This window comes from Meles meles, chromosome 14 (genome assembly GCF_922984935.1).
Source record: "Meles meles chromosome 14, mMelMel3.1 paternal haplotype, whole genome shotgun sequence".
Lineage (NCBI taxonomy): Eukaryota > Metazoa > Chordata > Mammalia > Carnivora > Mustelidae > Meles > Meles meles.
The window spans coordinates 15,282,618-15,307,319 of record NC_060079.1 but is presented as its reverse complement, the minus strand read 5'-3'; the positions used below and the strand labels follow the sequence as shown (position 1 = coordinate 15,307,319).

Sequence of the window (24,702 nt, the reverse complement as noted above, 5' to 3'; positions counted from 1 at the left end):
TGCCCTGACAGACCTGGGTTTGAATCAGATACTTGACCACAAACAGATTAGCTCGGTGTTCTGTGGAGTTAATGGAGAGCCAACAAATTGAATGAAAATGGAAGTTTGAAGAAATGGGGCATGGGATGCTCTCCAGAATGGGTGACCAGCAAGATGAATTTTCAAGAGTAAGTGAAAATTCACCAAAGGAGAGGGAGGGGGGAAGGAAGCTCCGGCAAGGATCAGCGGCACGTGCAGAGAAATTCAGGCATGAAGCCATAGCAGGCAGGAAGCATAGGGTCCAGGATCACTGACTCCAGATCAGGATGCCTGAAGGACATACAGATGGAAATATTCGAGATGGCTGGTGGCTTCTACTTATTTGGCTTATGTGAACTTTTAATTATTAAAGTAAACAATTTGTTTATATCACAAAATCATGAAATTTCCCATTGTGGTAGCAAATTCTTCATTCTGAATACTATGTTTTTCTAAAAAACGGGTCCCTAGGGCAATGAACTCATGATTTTTTAAAAATCTTCCCAACAATAACATTTTAAATTGTATCTATTTTTACTAGATGCTTATACAGTTCTTACTCATATTCCAAGATTTAAAAATATCTGACAGCAAAGTTAGCCATTTTACTAGGAAATTTAAAGGAAATATGGGGGAATGCCTGGGTGGCTCATTGGTTAAGCGCCTGCCTTCGGCTCAGGTCATGATCCCAGGGTCCTGGGATGGAGTCCCACATTGGGCTCCTTACTCAGTGGGGAGCCCGCTTCTCTCTCTCCCTCTGCCTGTCACTCCCCCTGCTTTGTGTGCTCGCGCGTTCTCTCTCTTTCTTTCTCTCTCGCACACACAAATAAAGAAATAAAAATTTTTTAAAAAGGAAATAAGGTTTGAGTTCAGACTTCAGTTCTACTAACTAGGATGTAAATATTTGGTAACTCACTACAACGAGCTAAAGGAGAACTAAGAATGTTACTACCTAAGAAAAGACTTTCATTACAATTCTAATAAGTCTGGCTCAACAAATGGGTCATTCTTCATGGAGTTTTAGTTGTTTGTTATTAGAAATTTTGGTGTTACTTTGATCTAAATGAAAAGTTCCAAAATACAATGTGTCTGAGTCCAATAACGGATATTCATGTGCTTATGTAGCAGAATTTTTTTTTATTCGCAGAAGAAAGCTGTGTTGCCACATGTCTACTCAAATAAACTCACGTTACCTTGTAAACTGACTCATTTGTAAGGAACAAGTCTACAGAGCAAAAAAATATAACATCCATCAGAAAGTATGCATGCTGGAAACATTGAAATGGACAGGTTTCTCATTTTCCCTTTGTTTTAATGTGCCATCGCTTGACCTTTACCACACCCCGACTCTAGCACAGATGCTGAAATGTAGAATCATAGAAAATAGGAGGATAGGGGTAGGAGGAGGGGAAGTACAAAAAAATGGGGGAACAGGAAAGGCAGGATGCAGTTTCTCAAGATAGAAATTTAGGGGGAAAATGCCCTGACAAGGGAATTCCAACTTGAAAGACTATCTTCCCCAGCTAGGTGGCATCTAGAACCTATGATTGCCATTCAGAGAAAAGGAAAAAGGGAAAAGGGAATGTAGCGTTTTCTCCTTAGGGCATAAGGGGTTGTTTCTCTTCAGTAAATGCATGGACTTAAATGTGGAACCACAGACTTCGTAGTGAAAGCAAAGGAAACCATAAGATAAACAGTAAAAATGATTTGTTGATATGATGTTATTGTAGCTTTTATGTATATTTGGTCAAGCAAAACATGGTTATTTCATGCAATGCTTTAAGCGCAACTTTCAAAAGGAAAACAATAGCCATTTGTTCTGATAAGCATGCATATTCAATTGTGGACAGATCTTGTAGCATTATTTTTATTCTTATAGCAGTGACATTTGGTGTTTTTGGGGGATCGAAACAATGATGCCATCCTTCCATTTACATAGAGCTTATGAAGTTCTATGTAATCCACAAGCAAGAGAAAGCACAGTATAAATAATGTCTCCTACCTATTAAGTTGCTTTCCATTTGTGTTGAGACCAGAACTTGGCAACACCTTTGGTTTCATTTCCTACCATGGCTGCCATGTATCTCTGAGCCTGACAGGTTCTCTGCAAGCTCTGCCTGTCCCTCTATCGTTTGATCTCTGTAGTCCAGAGCCTAAAAGGAGTTCACTAAGTTTGTTCATTTGTTTGTTGACTAAATGAATAAGGAAACGAATAACCTCAGGCTAAAAGTGATGAAGCATAAATAATATTACAAATAATATTTACAGTTTGCAAAGCACTTTCATTATCTGACTTCCTACTCAAAGTCATGGTATGAGGTAGATCTCTCCTATCTCTAGTTTACAAGCTTCTGAACAGAAACTCAGAGGGTTTAACTAGGCTGCTCGAGAGCACAGTCAATGAAGTCACTTAGTTGGAATTTAAACCCAGATCTTCCCTAAATTTCATATATTTTCTACTCCGTTCTGCTGTTTCCAGAGGCCTTATCCAAAAGATTAGAAGCTGAAAAGATTTTATCTCATAGATTGAATTTTATTCAGGGTGAAATAAGTAAAGCATTCTATTTTTTTAAAAGTTCAGAATATTAATAACATTGTATGAATGCTCACATTCATTCGGTTTATTATTTTTGGTAAATATGAAAGGAGAAGAACCAGCAATGCAAGTTTACTATCTCGAGAAATTTGGCAGCATTTTACGAACCTGCCCTGCTAGGTTGCCCACAGTGAGGTGAGTACTGCTATCTATCAGTTTGTGCAGATGGACTGAATTACAGCCTAGAGACGTGTAACTTTCGCTTATAGAAACGAAGGCCAGTGGGTACAAAGCATTCTATTGTAATCCTAGGAAAATATTTTTAAATACATATTTCCCCTTGGCAATCCCATAATGACTTCCTTTCATGTAATCTCTTTGTTAATGGATTTATACCTTGAAGAGCACCAGCATCCAGGAGGGTGTCAGCAGCATACTGTCCCCAGAACTGAGTGACAGGTGCCTGCTGCCACCTAGACTTGCAACTGAAAAGAGCAGAGATGGCTCCACTCAGTGTGTTCCTGTCTCCCAAACTGTCCAGAGTCCAGCAAGTGAGAGGCCTTTACTTGTCTCTATTATTTCTCCGCATCCATCCCCTTCGTCACCCCAGGGGAGCATAATGTCAGTGGACCCTATGCAAAGGTTCTGGAAAACGGATCCGAGATAGATCATTTGTAATATTTGCCATTTACTAGAAATGGGTTGCCGTCTAGAGGAAAAATATTGGGAATAGCTAGTCAGGGTTTAAGAGTATGCATCGCCCCCATCTTCAATCATCCTCTTAGAGAGAATACCTTTTATTCAAAAGAAACGCTTCTGGTCCCATTCATTCCCAGTTTAGAGTATTGATATCTGCTTATGTCTGGCTGCCTTTTCTGCTCTATGTGCGCACTCTAAAGCAATTGCACATTCTAAAGAAATTGTGACAAATATCCCGAGTAAGAGTAGAAAATCCTAAACACAGGATGGTTGTTTCAGGTTACCCTAGAAAGCTACCTGTCAGTATATTTTAGGAGGTTTCGTTGTTCAGTGTATTTGAGTGAAACGATGGTTGAGCGTGACTGTTCTCTCCTGATCTCTCCTCTTTGCCCACCATTTGCCTCACAGGCTCAACCTGTTCTTTGTAATTGTAGACATCATGCCAGCTTCCCTCCTCCGCCTTCCTCTTATTTGGTCAGGCGTCTCCCTGCAGAGAGCTGACCCACAGCTCCTGCTCTCACTATGGCCTCTATTGTGAAGATTCCAACTTACTTGGTCCAGCTCTGTGGCTTCCTCCGGCGTCCTGATCCCTCCCCTGGACCTACAACTCTCTAACTGCACTTCTCGCTCTTTAAGAAAGCTCGGAGAAGGAAGAGTGAGGGTATGATCAGGGAAAGAGTCATGGAGGGAGCAGGGCTTAAACTCACTGTCATGGTAGTTAGACTCTTCTGTATCAGAACTGCCCAGATAGAGCTTCGATCTTGAGAAAATTTACAGAATTACTGACACTCAACCCTGTGCCTGATACACATCCAGTGGGGGTGGAAGTTCAAATCTGAGTTTCTCAACTAAGATCAAGTTTAAGTCCACAGGAAAGCTGTGCTTGTTAGAGAATCACAGAATTAAGTTTTTGGTGAAAGAACTCCGTAAGAGGTAACATAACCATCATGAGGTCCTTGGGAGTCATATAGACCCCAGAGCTCTGGAGAGATTCCCAGCACACTTACTATGGGCAACCGAGACACCATCGGGGAGGACATGAGCAGTTCTACAAGGCAAACATATCTTGCCAAGACATTTGATTGGAAATTAGAAAAGAAAAAAAATGAACAGATCACAGGATCCAACTTCAAGAAATGCAAATATGCATACGGACAGACACCTTCCTAATATGTAAAATATCAGGCACATCAGCTTTAATACAGTCCTCTGATCTATTTTCTCTGTGCACTGTGTAGTACTTATATATTCAGGAACATTTTGCTAGGAATAATCAAAGGAAGAAATTAAAAAAAAAAAAAAAAACAACCAGCCAGCTAATTGGGAAATGAGCTTATTCTAAAGCCACAGTGATGATCATTGTGGGAGGAGGTGGCCATCGTTTAATTGTTCTTCCTCTGGAGAGAGTCAGTAGGGTGGGTTTTGCCAAGTGTCCTGAAGCAAATAGTACTATAAAGCTCCATGTGGAGTAGGACTATTGTCCCTCCAAATATAGTCCCTTTGTGTTGAGGGCCAAGAAATCCAATGACAGAACGAAACAATGGAAATCTGCCCAGAAACTTTTGTAAAGGGCAATCCCTTTGTAAAACTCACAAATAAAGAAGCACTACAAGTACTCCTTTTCCAGGAATTCTTTAAAATATTTGATTGTAAATGAACAATACGAGGGTAGTTTGTGACCAAGGAGGTTCACATTTTATGTGTGTTCCCCAAAGGAGTAAGTGATAGGTATAGTAAACACAGAGAGATTAATGTAAAATCTGAATTCTAATGCATATCTTAGGCTTTTGTAGATTCAGGGTCTAGTTCTGAGATACAGATGGGGAGGATATAGGCCAAGCTTTAAACTGGATCCAGAAATTGCTCTCCAAATTCTCTCCAAATTGCTCGTCCCCTACATGGGTAACAAAGCCTGCTGTACGTTTCTATAAAATCTTGCGCCTTAATAAATCATAATACTTACTAAAGGGTATTAGCGTGGTTGTTACTTGTTGGTCTCCCCATGTAAGGAAGGTCTACGTCTGTCATCTCTTTATGCCTAATACTTAGCATAGTACATGGCACATAGTAGATACTCATTAATAATAATAAATAGTTGTTGAACTCATAAATATCCCCATTGGTAAATCATTTATAATCAACATATGTTTTAATATGTTTTACTAACAGGGACATTCGCTGCTGGTTTGTTGTCCACTCTATAGGTGAATCTGACGTTCTTGATTAACAAGTTGTATGTTTATTCTGTATAATGTGTTTTGCTAATCACTACGGAGGACACAGAGATAAGACTCCACCTAACCCCAGGTTTATCCCCAGGCTAATGTGAAACACTCCTCTTTAACGCACTGTGAATCATCACCTGTCAATTCTCTGAAGGTTCAGTGACTAGGATGCAGTAGGTACCCATTAAATGTCTGGTGAGAGAGTAGATAAATGAACCTCTCTAGTACTTGCAGCCAATTTGCCATCAAAAGCTTGGGGCTAGTAGCTATCAGTGTCCTAATGAAATCCTTTAATCTTTCATGGGCTCCTTTTCTCAGCCAATTATAGTCAACATTCTTAATATTTAACTGGCATGTAAGAGCCTTGAAGGCAGGTACCAACTACATTGATCTTATTCACCATTGTAGCTCACTCTCCAACACATAGTAGATGATCAGAAAATATTTGCTGAATTAAGTTTTTAATGTTTCCTTTTTAGTCTTTGCAGAGGAGATGCCAAAAGTAGACAAATGGCTATGATAGAAAATACACACTAAAAGAGAAATAAAATGTTTTGGCGGACTCACTTCTGACCAAGATCATGTCTTGTTGTAGAGGTACAGTATTTTTATAAATAAAATTTATTTATTTATTTTTATTTAAAATTTTAATAATTTTAATTTTAATAAATTTAATAACATTTTGGGTAGATCTTGAAGGGAAAGATAGAATTTCAATTGATGTCCAGAAGGGCATTAAATTTTACTTAAAAAAACCTCATTTTTCAAAGTTACAGAATTCCTTGATTCAAAGTTGTGGAGTTTTAAAATTATGCAGAGTTTTTATCTTTATGTGTGCAAGAAAAAGAAAGTTTTTTAACCTGAATTTTTTAATTACATGGAGCGTTGATAAATTTTTAAAAAAATTTAAAAGGGAGGGCTTTCAGAATTTAATTCTGTGAAATTAATGTTAAGCATTAAAACACATTCCTGTAAGAATTTAGAACATTTTGGTACAAAGGATAGGCTTTAGCTCTTTTCTTAAAAATAAAGGCTGTCTTAAAAGATCTTTAAGAAAAATAATTTTACTTTCACTCATAAGTAATATTAAAAATACAATCCAAGTGAGAAACATTCAAAGCAGTGCCTAAAACATTCGTCTAATCATGTAGGAATCTGTGGCTCAGCAGAAAGATCAAAAACGTCAAAATTAAAGGCCCGGGCCTGCATTGTGTCTGCAAACAGCAGATTTCACAACCTGGGAAAGTCCAACACACCCATCTTCCTGGTTGACAAAAAGAGGGGGTCATATTAGAACAGCACCTCTCAAAACTTTAGTAGGTCCCCGGTGGCCTGCAAATCTAGTTAACATGCAGCTTCTGAATGAGTAGGTGGGAGAGTTGGTGGGAGGGGGCGGGGCGGGGGGGGGGCGGTGGTGGAGAGATTCTGCAGTTCCAATAAGCTCCCAGGCGTTGCCCGGGCTCCTGGTTGTTGACCTCACTATGAGTAACAAAGCATTGGAAACTTCTTGAGGTTTTCTACTACCTGAGGATCCTAGGTAAGGTTTACAGGTTTCTAGCGTGAAAACTGTGTTACCAGAGCTGGAATGTGGTTCAACTGCAAACACTTCTGAAGTCCTTCTCGTCTAATGTGCACGGTGCTTATCGTTACTTTACCCCTTTGATTTAAAGGAATCATCTTCTCTAGATGTCACTGACCTGCAGTATACTCTTCTCCCGAATTTCCCCCCGACAAGCCTCAGAACACAGTAGTACTTAAATACCACTGTATAATGTAATGTGCTTTAAGTGAATTTCGGCTCCTTTAGGAATTTGGCCAGAAGTGATTGTACCATCTGTCAATGAAAAATTCAAATAATAATTTCTTGAGCCCTACTATGTGCCAAAGATTGTATCATGCAAGGTGTATATCATTGTCTTTTATTTTGCAAATAAGGGCATTGAAGCTAAGCATGAAGTCTATAGCTATCCATCTAGTAAGGAGTCGAGATTTGAACGTAAGTCTTTTTTTTTTTTTTTTTTAAGATTTTACTTATTCATTTGATTGAGAGCAAGAGAGCAGAAGCAGGGGGAGAGGCAGAGGGAGCTGGAGGAGACTCGCTGCTGAGCTGTGAGCCAGACATGGGGCTCCATCCCCGGAATGGAGATCATGACCTGAGCCGAAGGCACCCTTGCACCTAAGACTTGGAGGCTCCCAGCCTGTGCTCTTTCTACTCTACCTCAGTGCCTCTCTGAGGGAGGCACAAGACAGGATCAGTGTGGGGGTCTGAAGATGTACGTGACACATTAGAGGCTTCAAGAAGTTTGCAATAAGAGGGGCGCCTGGGTGGCTCAGTGGATTAAGCCGCTGCCTTAGGCTCAGGTCATGATCTCAGGGTCCTGAGATCGAGCCCCGCGTCGGGCTGTCTGCTCCGCAGGGAGCCTGCTTCCTCCTCTCTCTCTGCCTGCCTCTCTGCCTACTTGTGATCTCTCTCTCTGTCAAATAAGTAAAATAAAATCTTTAAAAAAAAAAAAAAGAAGTTTGCAATAAGAGCAGTGAGAGATGACACAAAGCAAGTCAGAATGAAGTGCCCAATGACTATAACAGAAATAAGTTTCAGAGGCATACAGAGGAGGGAGGAGACCATGTATGCCGGAATGGCCTGGAAAGGCTTCCCACAGATGGGGCCATTGAGTCAGGTCTTGAAAAAGTGAGTAGGAATTAAAGGGGCAGAGAAGAGAGCTTCCTAGGCAGTGGGGACAGGAGTGAAAGCTCTTTTCTTTTAAATATTACAAATTCCAAGGCCTTTTCAGGCAACCGGAGTGGAGTCCCTTATGACAGGCCTTTACTGCCGGACCAGAGAATTTCGATTCCATCCTTTTCTCGCTGGGGGACTCGCCCTGTTTATGAGTGATATAGCAGAACCATGCTTTAGAGGAGGATTCTGGCAACCAGAAATGAGAAACACTGGAGCTGCAGAAGCAGGAGGCAGGAGGACAGGAGGTCAGTTGTTGTTGTTTTATCTGTAAAATGAGGAAACCACGGTAACCACCTCGCAGGGTTGTTCTGAGAATGAGAGAGGCAGGACATAAAGAACATAGAATGGTGCCTGACACGTGATGTCAACAAATGTGCGCTATCCTTACTTCTGCTCTCTTGCTGTGAAGGTGACGGAGCCCCAGTCCTGCACGTGCTTCCACTTAGCAAACATTTGAGTCAGTTCCTAACTTCCAGAGCCTCTTATTACAGTGTCAGGCATGTGGGAGGACTTTACTGCCAGGTAGCATGGCCGGGGTCACCATTACCCTCCTTTTCCCCCTCCCCGCCTCCCCAGGCAGGTGTTCCTTGTGCTGTCTTTTCTCTAACCTGCCGTATCTTCAGGGCAGCACAGTGACTGTCCTTTGGCTTAACGTTGCTTTGTTCTTGTATCAGTCTTTCTCGCTTTAATTCTACATGAGCACATTCTCTGCTTGTAGGCACAAGTATAAAAGGAGGACTATAATTCTGGGAACTATTTAAAAATAAGTGGGTGAGCCCCGGTTTTCTAAGAAAAAGAAACTCAAGGTGGAAATTCCCAGAGAAGAATTTGACTGAGAGTGGCGTTTGAGATGTATCAGCAGCTTCGGGTTTTCTTAGGTTAAGTCCTGCTCTATAAACCAAGGCTTAATACAAGTAAAAGGCATATTAATCATCTTCGATCAGCCCAGAGTCCAATCCGGAAGAGAAGAGAGAAGAGGAGATACAGCGTGGGAAGTGGGGAGAAAGTATCAGTCAGGGCACTGGGTGCCCATGCTTCAACCCCACTGGGTGGCCACGTGCCCTTGTGCAAATTGCTTTTTGCAGAGTGAAAATGCCATCCATCCTACTTGCCTTTCATCTAACATTGCATTCTACCAAAGTGTAGTATTCAATCCCAGATGCCTGGCACTGGACCAAGTTCTGTGATACAATAATGAGCAAAAGTACATGGGGTCCCTGCCTTCATAGGATGTACAAACTAGGGGAATAGACAGATATTAATTTAATACTCCCTCCCCCCTTATCACAATGCACTGTGACAGGCCACAAGGGGAATGTTACAGGGTGCTGCAGGGAACTATAGAGAGGCAGGGAATGGGTCCTTGAGGGAATGGGAGTTGAGTAGTGATTTATGATATCAATCTAGGCGTACTTGGTGTTATAGCCCAGGAAGAGGAAATGGGATGTTACTGCCCTCAGAAAGAAGGCCAGTGCCCCTGGAACACAGAGCAAGAGGAGGGATGTGATTATTGAGGCTGCAAGAGGAAGCAGGGGTAAAACTAAACAGAGCCTTCTATGCCCTTTAAAGGATCATTTTAAAGGATTATGTTCATTATCAAGTACAATGAAGGGTTTACATTTATCATTTTAAAATCTTTAAAAATTATAAAATACTGAACAAATGAAAGGCAATTTTATTACCACCATGAGTATTGTCTTTCTGGAGTTATAACTAAAAGAATTGTTCCAAATATCACTATGTAGCTTCAAACAAGCATCTATTCTACTCAAGGAATCAAAGAACAAAATTTGGCTATTCACTGGGTCATAAAATACTCTCCAAAGGAAAGTCTAGTCATCCACCTTTTTGGTACATAGAATTACAGGGGATTTCATGGAACCATAAACTTTTAGTTTGGAAAGGATTTTCTTCTCTAACCTATGACATTTCCAATATGGAAATTGAAAGCCTCTGGGGATGAGGACCTCTGAGCTACTAAAGACAACTGAGTCTATCTTTGTGCTTTGAACTTGATTCAAACTTCTCGCTCACATTTTGGAGGGGAACCTACAAGATGAGGTTGGGGGAGAGAGACACTAACCTTACAGTGTCACATACACAATCTAATTCAACCCTCACAAGAGCTTTCTGAGGTCTAACCTCAGTTTAATAGATGAGAAAACAGAGGTGAGGAAATATGAATGAATTTTTATTTGCCCAAGCTCATAGAGTTAAGAAGTAGCGGAGCCTGGTTTGAAAACCCGTTGACTTGACTCCAAAGCCACCGTTCTAGGTGTTCTAGAACTATACCTTAGAGTCATGTAAAAAAAAACTTTGATAGTTGCAGCACATCTTTAGAAAATCTGATAAAATCTAATGCCTTGTGCTCTAGGGAAGTGAATATATGCAGAAAATTTTGCGAACAATTCCAGTATTTGTTTATTTATGTTTTAAGATTTTCTTTATTTGACAGAGAAAGACACAGTGAGAGAGGGAACACAAGCAGAAGGAGTGGGAGAGGGAGAAGCAGGGTTTCTGCCGAGCAGGGAGCCTGATGTGGGGCTCGATCCCAAGTCTCTGGGATCATGACCTGAGCCGAAGGCAGATGCTTAACGACTGAGCCACCCAGGGCCCCCCAATTCCAGTATTTAGATGGCTTATAGATCATAAGTTAATACACCCATGCTGTGATGTGCATTGGTTAGAACAGGAGCTTCTCTGGGACAGAGGTCATTGCTTGGTGTATTCATTGCTGCATGCTCAGCACTAAGAACGTTGCCAGGCACTGAGTAGGAGTTCAAAAAGTAGTTGTTGAATAAAAGTGATTCCAAATGCCTGGGCCCACTCACCTAATTACTTAGAGCAGGTTGACAAAAATCTAGTATAGAGGGATTGCTTCTGTACAAAATTTAGGAGAACCACAGAGTGACTTCCCAACCTTGACCCCAGGGGACCCAAGGAATACTAAAAGGGACCGTCCACATCCAGATCTGAGTCACTGTGGGCCAAGTTGCTTTTATTTTGTTTTGTGTTTAAAATCACTTTCTCTTCCCCCCATTCTCAGAAAAGGATAGTGTCTTTCAAAGTTTCTTTCTTTTTTGTTTTGTTATTTATTTATTTATTTTTTGAAATTACAAACATATAATGTATTTTTATCCCCAGGGGTTCAAAATTTCTTTTTAAATTAGAATTTCAAATACACTGGTAAAAATGGCACTTCTGAGTCAATTTTCAGGGAGTATTTGGATAAAGAGTATATATACCACATTGTCCAAATGCTTCCTGGTGTCACCCCTATAGTAATTAAATGGATTTCGCTTATTTTGGGGAGGTTAGAACTTTAGGATTCTTATGTGTATTTCAAAACTGACGTAAATATCAACACTCAGAAAACAGCTGTAAGGACATAACATGTTGTCTAGCCCAGGTTTTAAAACCAAGAATAGCCAAGAAGATCCTTTCCAGTCTAGAGGTTGGGTCTGTGCCGTTGACAGTTCTTAGAGTTCCCTGGGGAATTTTCCCCAAAAGGCTACATTCAAGAGGGGATATAAAATCCTCTTTCAACTAGTTATTTTTTTCTTGATTTAGATGCTGACCCAGTTGAAATGAAGGATGGGACAGGAATCAGATCTAGTTGGCATGTATATATATTATATATATATATAATCTATGTGTACTTGTATACATATGAGCCATATATAGATAAGGAAAGGAACACTTGAAGCGATTCAGTACTTTGACAGTAAGCCATAGAACTGGGACATTATTTGGTATTTTGAACAGGTGAGTAATACGATGGAAGTGCTGAGAAGCTGAGGGTTCTGTGGCATTCGGGTGGTACGCAGGTAGGTAAGGGTAGGCACAAAGACAAACCAGGATGGTCAGGGTCACTGAGGCAAGAGGGCCGGTCCCCAAGTGGTGGAGGTAGCAAGGCAAGAAGGAATGGATAGGAGGGTCATTTTGTAAAACGAACTAATAGACTTCTCTCTCTCTTTCTCATTCTCTCTCTTTTTCTCTCTTTCTTGTTTTGAACACTAATATTGCCTTATTTTGCCTAATATGGTGTTAGGCACTGAAGAAGTTCAAGCTATTTCAGACAATAGCTATCATTTTTGGGCAGATTTTTCTCCTTCCTATCTTTCATCTATGAAACACAGATGCAGCTGGAAAATAGCCAAGGCTGAGGTCTTTCTCCACAGCTCCTGAAATGAATCACTGGTTAGGCCTCAGCCCCTCATTATATAAGAAATATTAGTCTTATGACAGAATGTTTAGAAAATGGAAATTTAAAAGATGTCACCCATAATGCCACCACCCTAAAAGTGGACATAATTATATTTTTGATGTGTGTTCTTCTCTTTTTTATTACACATTAATTTTTTTAACAAAATGTAATTGTAGTAGATACCAAACCATTGTGCACCCTACATTTTCCAATTGCAACAATACACTGATTAACAGAATGCTGTGGGCCTGGATTTTCTGAAGTAATCCATATTGAGAAAGAAGCCAAGGCCAAGGATAGTTCTTGAGACCCCCAGAGTCAGAGAAGGAGAGAGAGTATTTTAAGTTTATTAAGGACTACAAGTAGCTTTTGGTATGTTCTACCTTTTCCATGCAGCAAACACATTTTTGCTATTTTGTATTTTCCTGGGATTGATTAGCATTGAGTCATTTTGGTGGAGCAGCGTCAAGAAAAGCTAATCACACCCAGGTATCTGTGGTTGTACTTGGTCTGTTTAGACAGGTCTGTGTCTCAAGAGATGGTGTAATTGTGATGATGCTCTCAGAGGTTGGCCAAAGGCCACTTCGTGTTTCAATAAATATCAAGTTCTAAAGAAATAATAACATGAGAAATCTCAGGACAATCTCTGTATATTTACACAGACACACATATATTCCAGAATAGAAAGGAACTCCCCCAGAAAGACTGTATGAGACAGACATAACAGCCAAGCAATACCTTTTTCTTCCCTTAATTCAAAGGACCACCAAGAAAAAGAGCCTTCAAGGGAAGCAAGGGAAGCTTCGATGGGGATAGGTTTGGAAATCTGCCTTATCTTCAGAAGCAGCTTTGTACTGATGTTGAAAGCAGGTTAGACAAAGCATAGTTTGTCTCACAATGCCAGAGTACCATTTGATGGGTAGATCCAGGACTTCCTACATGTGTTGTCACTGTGAACCCTTTAAGCAGACCCCTCTTCCTTCTGCCCAAGCCTGTAACTCCTGAATTCAGTTGGCCCTCTTAGTTCTTCACCATTCTTCACCATAGTCCTCCTTCTGAAAGGACAACGACCTCCAGGAAATAGCTGTAACTAAAATTTAGCCCCCTCTTTAGAGCTTTGATGGAAAAAGGGAGAAAAATTACGAGATACATTTAGGGGAGGGGTGTGTTCTCCAAAGTTGAGTCTTAGAATCCAACAGGTCTCTGTAACATGGTGATCTGAAATACTAAGTCCTCTTATTAATTAAAGAAGGGAGCATAGCATAGGAAAACATTGATGCATTTCTCTTTTTTTCTTTTTCATGAGGATTTCTTTTTCTTGATATTGTTTTCACCTTCTTCTCACCCAGATAGTATCCCTCCGAGCTCAGTACTACTTTTCTGGCTGTGCAGAATGAATTTGGTCCTGTTCTGATCTAGCTGCTCTGCCCCCACGAGGCCCCTCTTCACACCTCTGCCATAGCCCCTAAAATGCAGTCTGGCGGTTGTAACCGTCCTCAGCTTCTGTCATGATGAGTCATGCTGTGGAGAAGGGGGACGGTGTCATGTTCACCTTTGTAGCACTGGCACCTAGCACTGTGCCTGGCATGAAGTATGCACTAGAAATGTTTGACTAGGAAAGGGCAAAAGAAAGATACTGTAATATGAGTTAATTAAGGGCTTTGTCTCTACTTATGAGAAACAAGACCTAATAAAAAATCATATTTTCATTATACCAGAATCACCTCTGGTGAAATCGTTCCTCCCAACCCAAAAGAGGAATCTCCCTTTGTTGCCCAGCCATAAGCCCTGAAATTTGTCTTCCTCATCACCTCAAAATTCCATTAATACTTGTATCGAGGGCTCTAGAGAGCTCTCTTGCTACCTTCACAACCTCTTAGTGCTTCCTTTTTCTAACGGGCTGTGTTTTAATGCTGTTGCTCCTCCTTATACCACTTGTCCAATCTTTAAAGTATAGATTGATAGTCTTCTATTAGGAATAAGGAGGGAAATCATTCTATCCTATTCTTAGTGTACTGAGCTGAATTTATCCAAGAAGTTATGTTGTTTTAGATATATAAAAAATGCAGTTGCATCATTAATCCCACAGCCTTATTCGTCCACAGTTTATGGGCCAGAATTATTTACAAACTTTACTTAGTGCCCAACTGCTGCACGATGCCAGATGGGAAGCATTTACATAAAAAATGGAGTTTGGTTCCAGAGCAACAGGTCAGCATACTAACTAAATAGTGGTGTACCTTTCACTGGGCAATCTCAAATATTTACGAAACAGATAATGTGGAGAATCAATAAAGGATTTTCCAAAGGACTCATCATAGGATTTCTTTAATGAGCAAGCTTCCTTTTTATATTCAAATTATAATTTGAGTCAACATTAAGAAAATACATTCACCTGTTTAAGAAAGGGTAAGAGTTTATAGAATCTAACCTGATGTAAAGGAGGAGAAACTTCTAAGTGCAGACAAATCCCAAAGGTCCCCTCTAGTAATCAGAGCAATCCTTAAAAAAAGGAAACGAAAGAAACACCCAAAATGAGCAATTACCTTTACTTTCAAGTAGGGCAAAAACACATAGATTCTAGAAAATACCAGACAGTAAATTAATTAAATCTCCAGCAAAATTAGTGTGAGGATTATTAAAAGATATTTATGAGCATGAAGAAGCAGAGGTGGTTGATAACTAGATGCAGAATGGGTCCATGAAGAGCAAGTGGCCTCATGTTGTTCACCTGTTAATTGAAGACGCAGCAGGCATGCTTATAAAATTTGGGGCTGATTCAGAGCTAAGGAAGATAGTGCCTTTTTTTCCCCCTTCCTTTTTTTAGTGCCTTTCAGCCTCTCTCTATGGAATAAAGATTGCTCATCCCTCCAGGCTCCCTCATTTTTACAGGAAACCTTAAATTGCCCTTGATTTGTGGGTCAGGCATATACTTTTGCCATGAACCATCAAAGTGAAATATGTGCATTTAAGGGCATTTTTTTTTTTCTGGAGAAAAAACCCTTGAATTATCTACTGTCCAGTTCTTTTATCCAATCAAATGTAATAACAACAACAACAGGAACATTTATGATGATTGTCTAAAAAGTGTGTATCCATTCCTCTAGACATTGTAGACATTCTAGATCTTTGGAAAAATTCAGATCATCATTTATTCAAGTATTTATTTAATCCTCTATTAAACCAACTTCTGTTGATTTTCTGCTGTGTGTCAGGACTTGTGATAGGCGCCAAGTATGGAATGTGAATGAAATAGACACAGTCCAGACATGACAATCAGGAATTGAAAATATCTCAATAATTCCAATAAGTTGAAAGACCTGTTTTTTTTTAAGTTTGAAAGGTCATTCATTAAATATGGAAAACACTCATTTAACAGCAGATTTTATGAAGACACATAAATACCACATGACTAAAGTACTTAGGTTGACTGTAAAACAGTATGAGGGAATGGAGATAGGTTGCTACATAACACTTAACATCAGTTTCTTTCCTATCTTCCCTGCCAGGCTCTCCCTTGAGGGCAGAAACTACATCTTATTTACCTTCGTGTCTTCCATACTCAATACAATGCTGTACAAGCAGTCAGCCCTTGCTGAATTAGTGATTGAGTAAATATATAGATTGAAAAAATCAGACCTCCCCTGTCTTAGACTGGATCAACAAAAATACAGTGTCCTAAGTACAGGAGGTATGCACAATTTGTACCATGTGCTGCTGTGCTTGGCTGTGCCTAGAGCTCTAAGTTTAGGGGAGGGGCCATATTCTTAAAGTGGTACTAACAGACTGGACCAGATCCAAAAGATAGCAATTGGCTATACGAAGTTGTGTGTGGTTTGATGTAAAGGAATGGTTAGCCTACAGAAAAGGAAGGAAGGAAGGAAGGAAGGAAGAAAGGAAGGAAGGAAGGAAGGAAGGAAGGAAGGAAGGAAAGAAAAGAGAAAAGATAAGAAAAAGATAAAAGTTCTTATAAGGAACAGTTTGGTTTTTTACAAGCATCTGAAGGACAAACGTATGGGAGAAGGAATAGATTTGTCCTATTTAATTCTAAATGGCAGAATTAGAGTCAGTGAATGAAATTATAAGGAAAAAGTTTCTTAAACAGTTTGTAGTCCTCAGTGAGATACAGCAGTTCATTTATGTGGGTAGAGTATTACTTAACTGATCAGTGTAGTAGTTGAGTGGTTGCGCTAGAAGTTGTTTAATATTCTTTCCAAGTCTAAGATGTAAAAACTTTATGCCAATAGGCGTTACAATGAGTAAGTGGATTCCATATTAGCATGTAACAAGATAATCTAATTAATGGGCCACATAACGACTATTTACAGGTATTAACATGACTGTTAATACTAAATATTTTTGCAATTAGTCATGAAAATAGTTCTGAAGGCAATAGATTTTTGACAGGGTGAAAGGAGAGGAAATCACACAGTTCCAGATCTTTGAAACAACTTAGCAAAATGAAAGAATTTTGGTTTGGCTGGAATGATGGGTGTAGGCAATGAGCCCAGGACAAGTCAGACCAGATAGCTTGCCCTATGAACTGGGGCTGACGGCTGGGTCCCCAGGGGATGGCATGAGGGCAGGGCATGTGCTCTTGGAGACCCACAGAGGCAAAGTTAACCAAAGACAGCAGGGAGGACTGAGACGAAATAAAGCAAATCTGTTACCACCCACAAGTCCAGCAGCAGGAGCTGGACTCTGACTGATCTAGAGCTGGTGAAGCTGAGTCAGAAGAGAATCCACTCTGAAACTTTTCATGGAGCGTCCTGGTCATGGCTACGAATGTGAATGACTTGCCTGCCCTGGTCTTTGGGTGTGTGGTGCACGCATACTGGGAAGGCTTATTGGCACAAAGGTGGGCACATACTCCACACATCAATGGGTGGAAATCCTCAAAGTGAGCTTCAGAACCCACAGGAAGGCTTTGCCATTAATCCACAACTTTTGGATTCAACTAGTTTCAAAAGCAGCCCTCTAAATCAGTTGGACCTTTTCCCTCCTGCCACTTAGATCGCAAACATTTTTTCCTGCTTGGCAGAACTACCTTGGCTCCCTCTGAACAGGCTGATGAGGAGGCTGGAATGTGTGTGAAGGAGTAAGGAGCAGTAGACAGATGAAAGCACAGGGAGCCATTCCTGGCTTCTGTAAGTGCACCTAGCTTTCTTCTGCATATACACAAGATTCCACGGAGCGCTAGTTTTGAATATCTGTCAAAAGACTTGATAGCAAAAGTTTTGTTTAGAAGTTCAGATTTCAGAGTTTTGGCTGTATTTGGAATGTTCTCATTGGGAAGAAATTCGCTGGGAATGGTAAGAGGATATGCAGAATTAGCTGTAAGGATGAACAGAAAGCAGAGGACAAGCAGCTTACCTATGAAAGGAACTGTTAAACAAAAAGATAGTCAAGCTCCTTGATTTAAAGCTCCCAAGCTTTAAGATTGGGGTGGGTGTGTGGGGGGAAGTCTCCAGTTCTGAACCTTGGGTTGCTTCTAAAAGGGTCCATGGTTTTCACTGGTTAATTAAAGGCTCTGGGCTGTGTAGCTTGCTCTCCAGAAACCTGTATCTTAACCACTACAAGAATTTAGCCATCCCATACTACGCTGTTGACCTATGAAAAACACAAAGGGTTAGGGGCACCTCCTTCCATGCAGTCTGTATATAACTTGGCTCCTTGAAAACTTAATAGCTCACTTGACCAGAAGCTTTACCAGTAATATAAACAGTCAATTAGCACATATTTAATATGGTGCATGTGTTATATACTGTATTCTTAAAATAATATCTAACATTTTCATAATTTTTTTTCAGTATTTCTAGGCTATGTGGTTTGCAATTTTTTTTTCAAATTGTTACAAGTCTTCAAAAATGTTTCCAATATATTTAATGAAAAATATCTGCATGGAAGTAGATCCCCACAAATAAGTCTGTGGTATCTAAGGGTCAACTGTATTTTCATTTAGGCATTCCAGTATCTCATGCAGTTAAACAGGACTAAGATGATTTTCAATATATTCTGCAAAAATTCTTTCCCCTAACCAGTTTCCCCAGCACACTCTCAATGCCACAGTTTTCCCTTCTCTGCCCCTTTTGTGTAAAGAGTTCAAATATCATCAGCTTGGAGAGAGACAGTGGCTCTACACTTGGTTGCTCTATGACCTAGGACATCTCTTCACTTCTGGGATTCTTAATTTCCTGTTCCATAAAATAGGATACCACAGGAAGTTGCTGTGGACATTAATGAAAGACGTGACTGGCACATAGAAGGTGCTCAACACTGTTAGTCCCTCCCACCTCTCCCTTCCTTGTTTGGTTTTTGTTGTTGTTGTTTGTTTGTTTTAAGATTTATTTGTTTGAAAGAGAGAGAGAGAGAGAGAGAGAGGAAAGGCAGAGGGAGAGGGAGAGAATCCCAAGCAGGCTCCACGCTGAACAGAGAGCCCAAGGTGGGGCTCGATTCCAAGATCCTAAGATCATGACCTGGACCGAAATTGAGTTGGATGCATGCCCCTTCCCCTTCTCTGTTAATTGCTCTTTTTGGGTCCCAGTATTTATCTGTTTATCCCATCCCTGAAATAATATGAGTGAAGATTGCTCTTGAGCAAAGTAGGAAAGAGGAAAAGAGGTGAAAACTAAAAGCTAGTGCCATCCATTTTCCTCGTTTTTAAAAGGATTAGAAAAGAAGGAATCCAGCATCAATCTTGAAAGACACACTTGGGTTTTCAGCACTTCCTCCCTCCCTTTGATTTCTTCAGTGCTTAGTCACTCACCAGTGAAAATGAGGAGTTCTCTCAACTAGATGCACGGAGGATGTTATCAGCCCGGAAGATAGATGGTCAGCAGTTTCTTGCTTCTACATTTACAACGAACAGAACAAAACTGCCCCTCCAGTGATTCTTATTTGTGATCACTAGGACCAAAAATGGAAAAAAAAAATTCATTAAAAGGGCATGGGTTTCATTAGCATCAAAGAAGGCATTAAGGATGCTAATAAGAAAGCAGTGTTACTTCCCTGCTTTAAATATGGTATTTGGGGCGTTTGAAATGGCAAAAACATGGGGAGCAGTTGCATACTTGAACCATAAAATAAAACTTAGAGACAGAAATGTTGCTACATAATCCTTCATAGATCCCCTTATGAAACCTTACACTGATGTTTAGAAAAATTAGGCTCTATTCTAAGTTCTCTGACCTCTTTCAATCAGGGGATAGAAATTTCCCTTTTTTTTCTTCAAGTACATTTAACTCTGGTTCTTCATTGCCAGTCTCTCATGAAATACTATGCTTCCTGTTGTTTCATCTCTTTACCTATATATGAAAGGATGCATCTTTACATATATGTCAAAGGATACAAAATCATTGACGGTTTCAGAACAAAACACCTCAGGACTTTCAGTGCAGAACAGAGGCATTGGGATTTTTGTTTTTTAATACCAAACTGGCCATGATACACTGCAGTGCTTCTCAGAAAGAATCATTCCATTTATTTTTTAAAATGTAGCCAAGTCGCTAATGAACTATCAGGTTGGCACTGGAAATGGCCAATCTTGAAGTGTTATTCACACTTCAATAAAATATTTTTCAATATTTCAATAAAATATTTTATTTTATTTTTTATTTGACAGAGAGAGAGAGAGAGAGAGAGATCACAAGTAGGCAGAGAGGCAGGCAGAGAGAGAGAGGAGGAAGCAGGCTCCCTGCTGAGCAGAGAGCCTCATACAGGGCTCAATCCCAGGACCCTGGGATCATGACCTGAGCCAAAGGCAGAGGCCCAACCCACTGAGCCACCCAGGCGCCCCAAACAACGAGATACTATTTCCTGCCTTTTCCTTCCTTTTGCTTGGCTTTTTGAACATAGCCCAAGTTCTTAAGTTCCATGGTCGCCTTTCTCCCTCCATCTTCCTTCCATTCTCTTCCAGTAGGAGAGTAGAAACTGCCAGGTGTCTGGCTTGAACATGTGTTTGTTTAATGCCAGGGATGTCCCTAATGTTGGACTATCAGAACAAAAACATGTGCCCAAAGTAGCTGACATTAGCATCTCCAACAGATGGCACCTAGTGCTGGAGCTGAGCTTGGAATGGGCCTTATGGGCATCTAATGTTGAAGTGGAGTGCTAACCCTGTCTACCATGAATGCCCAGGCTTTTGGCATACCAGCGTCCCTTGACCTTAGATCCCTGCCACCCAAATAAGAATGGAAAGAGAACAATATAATCCAGTGAGATCTTTCTTTCCTTTTCTGCAGTGATGCTATCGAAAACCCGACACTTGGCTACTCTTGCATAGTCATCAGAAGAGGCTCACAACTGACATGAGCGAGAGTGTATTCTACTGCAGGCTCTGTTCGTGTATGTCGTAGGATGGTTTAGGATGGTTATGGGAGGTGAGCTGCAGGTCAGAATCGGGCTAGCAAAAATTCCCACAGGGAAATGTGTTAGGGCTGACCACCGTTAGCCACAGTAACCAGAATCGGGGTCCTAGTTTATATCCCATTAAACTTTTAATTGAGAGTCTTTTCATCATGAGGACTATAAATTGCGGGCCAGACTATGTTTCTGTTTAAGTCAGCCAGAAGTAAGAACAGCTTTGGCCATATGCTTCTTTTTCAAAGAACTTCATTCATTTAGCCCCAGGCTCAGAATTCAATAATGTTTTCTATGGACTTTTTCTCTTCACATCAAATAATATTAAGGAGGAAAAATTGGGGTGGGGGATATTCTAATTATTCCCATATGGATACTCAAATAGGGCCAAATTGAATTATTCACAGTTTCCTTAAACATGCATTCTGGTTCCTGATCTCCACACATGGGGGCCATAGACCCTCCCTCAAAGCTCTCCTCTGTTTCTGCTTGTCAGAATCCCACCCATTTTTTTAAAGCCCACTAGAATATCTTCTCTATGAGTCCTACTGTGATCACCAGAGTCAAAAATAACATTGCTTCCCCCAACATTATCTCTGTGTCTTTTTTGAGGCACTTTTTACATAAAGTTTGTGAAAGCCTTAAGCTTTTGTATAACTTCTCTACTGATCTTAGCAGTTGGCCACAGTACCTTTGCGTGAAGTTGAATCTTTACAGTGATTCAGGGCAGTGTCTTAAATGGGAAAGGTACTTCATAACCATTTTGTCTCTTGGTGATTAAAAACTGGGAAAGTAGAAAGATTACAGGGGAACAGGTACTTCACAATATGCTTGCTTCTGCCCTTTGCCTCTCCCAGTCATCTGTAAGAGCTCTCAGCTTCCCCACTGCAGGTCAGGAATCTGTAGTGTTTGTACTCTGGGTGTTAAAGCACTTGAAAGTTTATTTTTCCCTGGAAGAGCTTTATTTGATTCATTTCTTTGTAATGCAGGGTGGTAACATACTCAGGTGTTTATGCTTTTTTGAAGTAGTTTTTCATTTAAGACATTTTCATTTAAGACGTTTATCACACCCTTTTCTTTCTTTCCTTTTTTTTTTTTTTAAACCTGGCAGGCAGCTGCCTTGGAGAATGCAAATGTGCCTTCTCTAACTTTTAATAGCCAAAAAGGAAATCTATGCCCAGGACTGACTTTTAATTCTATTGCTTTTTCTATTACCCTTCTCTTTTTAACTCTTTCAGGGAGAGCTGCTTCTCAGCGCTTGGTCAGCTCTGCCTAAAGGCAGATGCTTGCCTTTGCCTTCAGCACCGCGGGGGGGATCTTAGGGGCTGGAACAGCCCGGCTTCGGAGCTTGGGGCTGACTCTGTACTCGCCTGTCCTCCTCTCTCCCTCGGATTGGCTGCGCGGGGTCACGTGAAGGCCGGGGGGTTGGAATTCTTGAGTTGTGGCTCTTGGCACTCCTTTTTCTTTTTAAAAATCGCCTGGTCGGTGCAGCGCTGCTGGGCTGGGTGCCTTGCTCTTTGACTGAGACTGGAGACAGACAGAAACGGCCACAGGGCAGAGTGAGGTGGCAAAAGGAAAATCTGCCGAGATGTTCAGTCAGGGCCCCAGGACCCCAGCTTCAGGCTGCTACTATCTCAATTCCATGACACCTGAGGGCCAGGAGATGTACTTGCGATTTGATCAGACTGCGAGACGCTCTCCTTACAGGATGAGCCGGATTCTAGCACGCCATCAGCTAGTGACTAAAATTCAACAAGGTGAGTGGCCGGTAGTGGCAGGCTGTTGCTAATTCTGATTTTTGTCTCGATTTCGTGCTAACCCAGTTTTTGGGTTTTTTTTTTAATTGTTTTCACTTTACAATACATTGGATTTCTATGCCACGCTGCATGTAACTTTTAGAAATAACTTCAGGCAGCAGATTTAAGCAGTGACAGCACTTCGCTGCCACATACTTCAACATAAAGTGCACAGAAAACTTCACGGTAGGACGGGGTATCATCTGTTTCCAGAATCTGCGCGTGCCCACGCAATAAACCAGACAGGTTTACTCAGTGTGTATTTTAGGAGCTTTTCTGCAGGTTGCTCACACTTTAACATTTAAAACTTGGACATTTGTTTATTTAATTGGGGGAAAGGAGGGGACGGACTTGAGCCCTGCCCAGATTCTTCGGAACACTCTTAGTGACAAGGGAAAGTTAGAAATCTGTTCTTCAGGCCATTGGGCTGACAACCAGGATAGCATCCTCTGCTCCTGTGTTTAGTTAGGTCAGTAGTTGCCTCTGATTTGTTGATGTTGTTTTTATGGTCAAGGATAAAGGTGTCTGTTAAGTTCAAAACAAAGCTTGTGACCTGTGTTTAGAAGGACCAGTTTCCTGAGGCAGAAAGAAGAGGATACTGGTTACAAGCTGCTAGATATTCCTTTTTATTCTCTGCAAAAAAAGTTAGCAAGTAAAAGTAAAGTAGATCAACAGTCTGGACGTCACTAAAACTCATCATTCTCCCAAAATAGTTCAAACATGTTCCTTATCTTAGAGTAGGTCTGTAGAAGCTTGAAAATGAACATTCCTAGGAAGCCCCTAACTGGTCCTCATTTAAAAGACATAATACCCACATGATCACAATAAGTTTACAAAGTTTATGACCACCCTCCTCCCCGACTAAAACAAACAAACAAAATAACTAAATTGTTATATTGGTGATACAGAATTTACCAGGAATTTCTAGAGCCATTATACAAATACAATTTCCACTTAAATAAATGAATTTAAGATTATATTGAATTTTAGAAGGGAAGTTGGGGTTTGTAATCGTGAAAATCTTATTGTAATGTTTCCAAAAGGAACAATATGTATTCTCGCGAGTAGGAGTTGATGAGATTGTTTCCTTGGAAATTAGGATTTGTTTGTAAAGGTTCAGGAACTGGTTATGTGTGAAGGATACTGGTCCTACATACCAGTCTGATTTCAGGAAGGATATTATGTCATTCCATAAACTCTGTGTGCAGGTCTTGATTGAATAGAAACAAAAGTAATTATTTCCCTGTGGCTTGATTTAAAAATACCTTAGGCTTAGAATAAAAACCAGCTTCATTTTAGCTCTAGAGATTTTTGACAATGGTACTTTACCAGATGCCATCATCACTATGGACGTAGGGGCTTGACAACTGTTTGATGATGTTTTGTAATCTATACTTGGTAAATGTTCCTAGGCATGCATATAAAGTGTATCATGTTGGAAACACTGCATATAGAAAGACTTTGAAATTGCTTTGTAGATCTTCTTAAATGTGTTTATAATCATTGATTTCATTAAAATTCTGGATATTCTTTTGGGATGAAGCTTATATTCCTAGCGAGGATTTGAAATTATGAACACATGCATGATCATTGAAAGTATATTCTGAGTCTATGTTTCATTTGCTTGCATGGAAAATGTGAAAATTGTCACCTTTCCATGTTGAGCAATGGGATGTCTGAAGCCAATGAATGGCCAGAAATTAAGAGTGATAATGAAGATCATGGGGAGACTTGAAGGAATTCCAACAGTCCAGTGATTGGGAACTCATCATTTGTTGATATCATACAGTAGTATAGTAAGCCATATGAAAGCAGAAGCAAAAGGATTTTATTGGGTTTACTGTGTTATTAGATCGCTTCACACTTACTGTAGAGAATATTGATTGAGCATTTATAATGTTTCAAGCACTGCTCCGAGAGCCACAAATATATTTCAATTTATTTTACTCTTAAAAAAAAAGACGATCCCAGAAGTACGAACTATTATTATACCCATTTTAAGGGTGAGAAAACAGAGGCACATGAGGTCAAGTAACTTCTCTCAGGTTACATAGTAAGAGCTGGTATTTGAATATAACTCTGAAGCCCATGCTCTTTGATACACTAAACTTTGTTTGGTTTTTATA

The 24,702-nt window shown here is 40.3% G+C and overlaps 1 protein-coding gene across 6 annotated transcripts in view; it reads left to right on the top strand.

Annotated features, from left to right (window-relative positions):
• STARD13 (StAR related lipid transfer domain containing 13) overlaps positions 1-24,702 on the top strand; it is a 513,277-nt gene that overhangs the window by 306,985 nt on the left and 181,590 nt on the right. For 2 of the 6 annotated variants that reach the window (XM_046028277.1, XM_046028280.1), the window contains exon 1: positions 22,272-22,537. The exons of the other annotated variants lie outside the window; for them this stretch is intronic. In XM_046028277.1, the coding sequence (XP_045884233.1) occupies positions 22,369-22,537 (169 nt within the window). In that variant the 5' untranslated portion in view covers positions 22,272-22,368. Of the gene's footprint in view, positions 1-22,271; positions 22,538-24,702 lie in introns of those variants that run through there. 6 annotated transcript variants of the gene reach the window in all.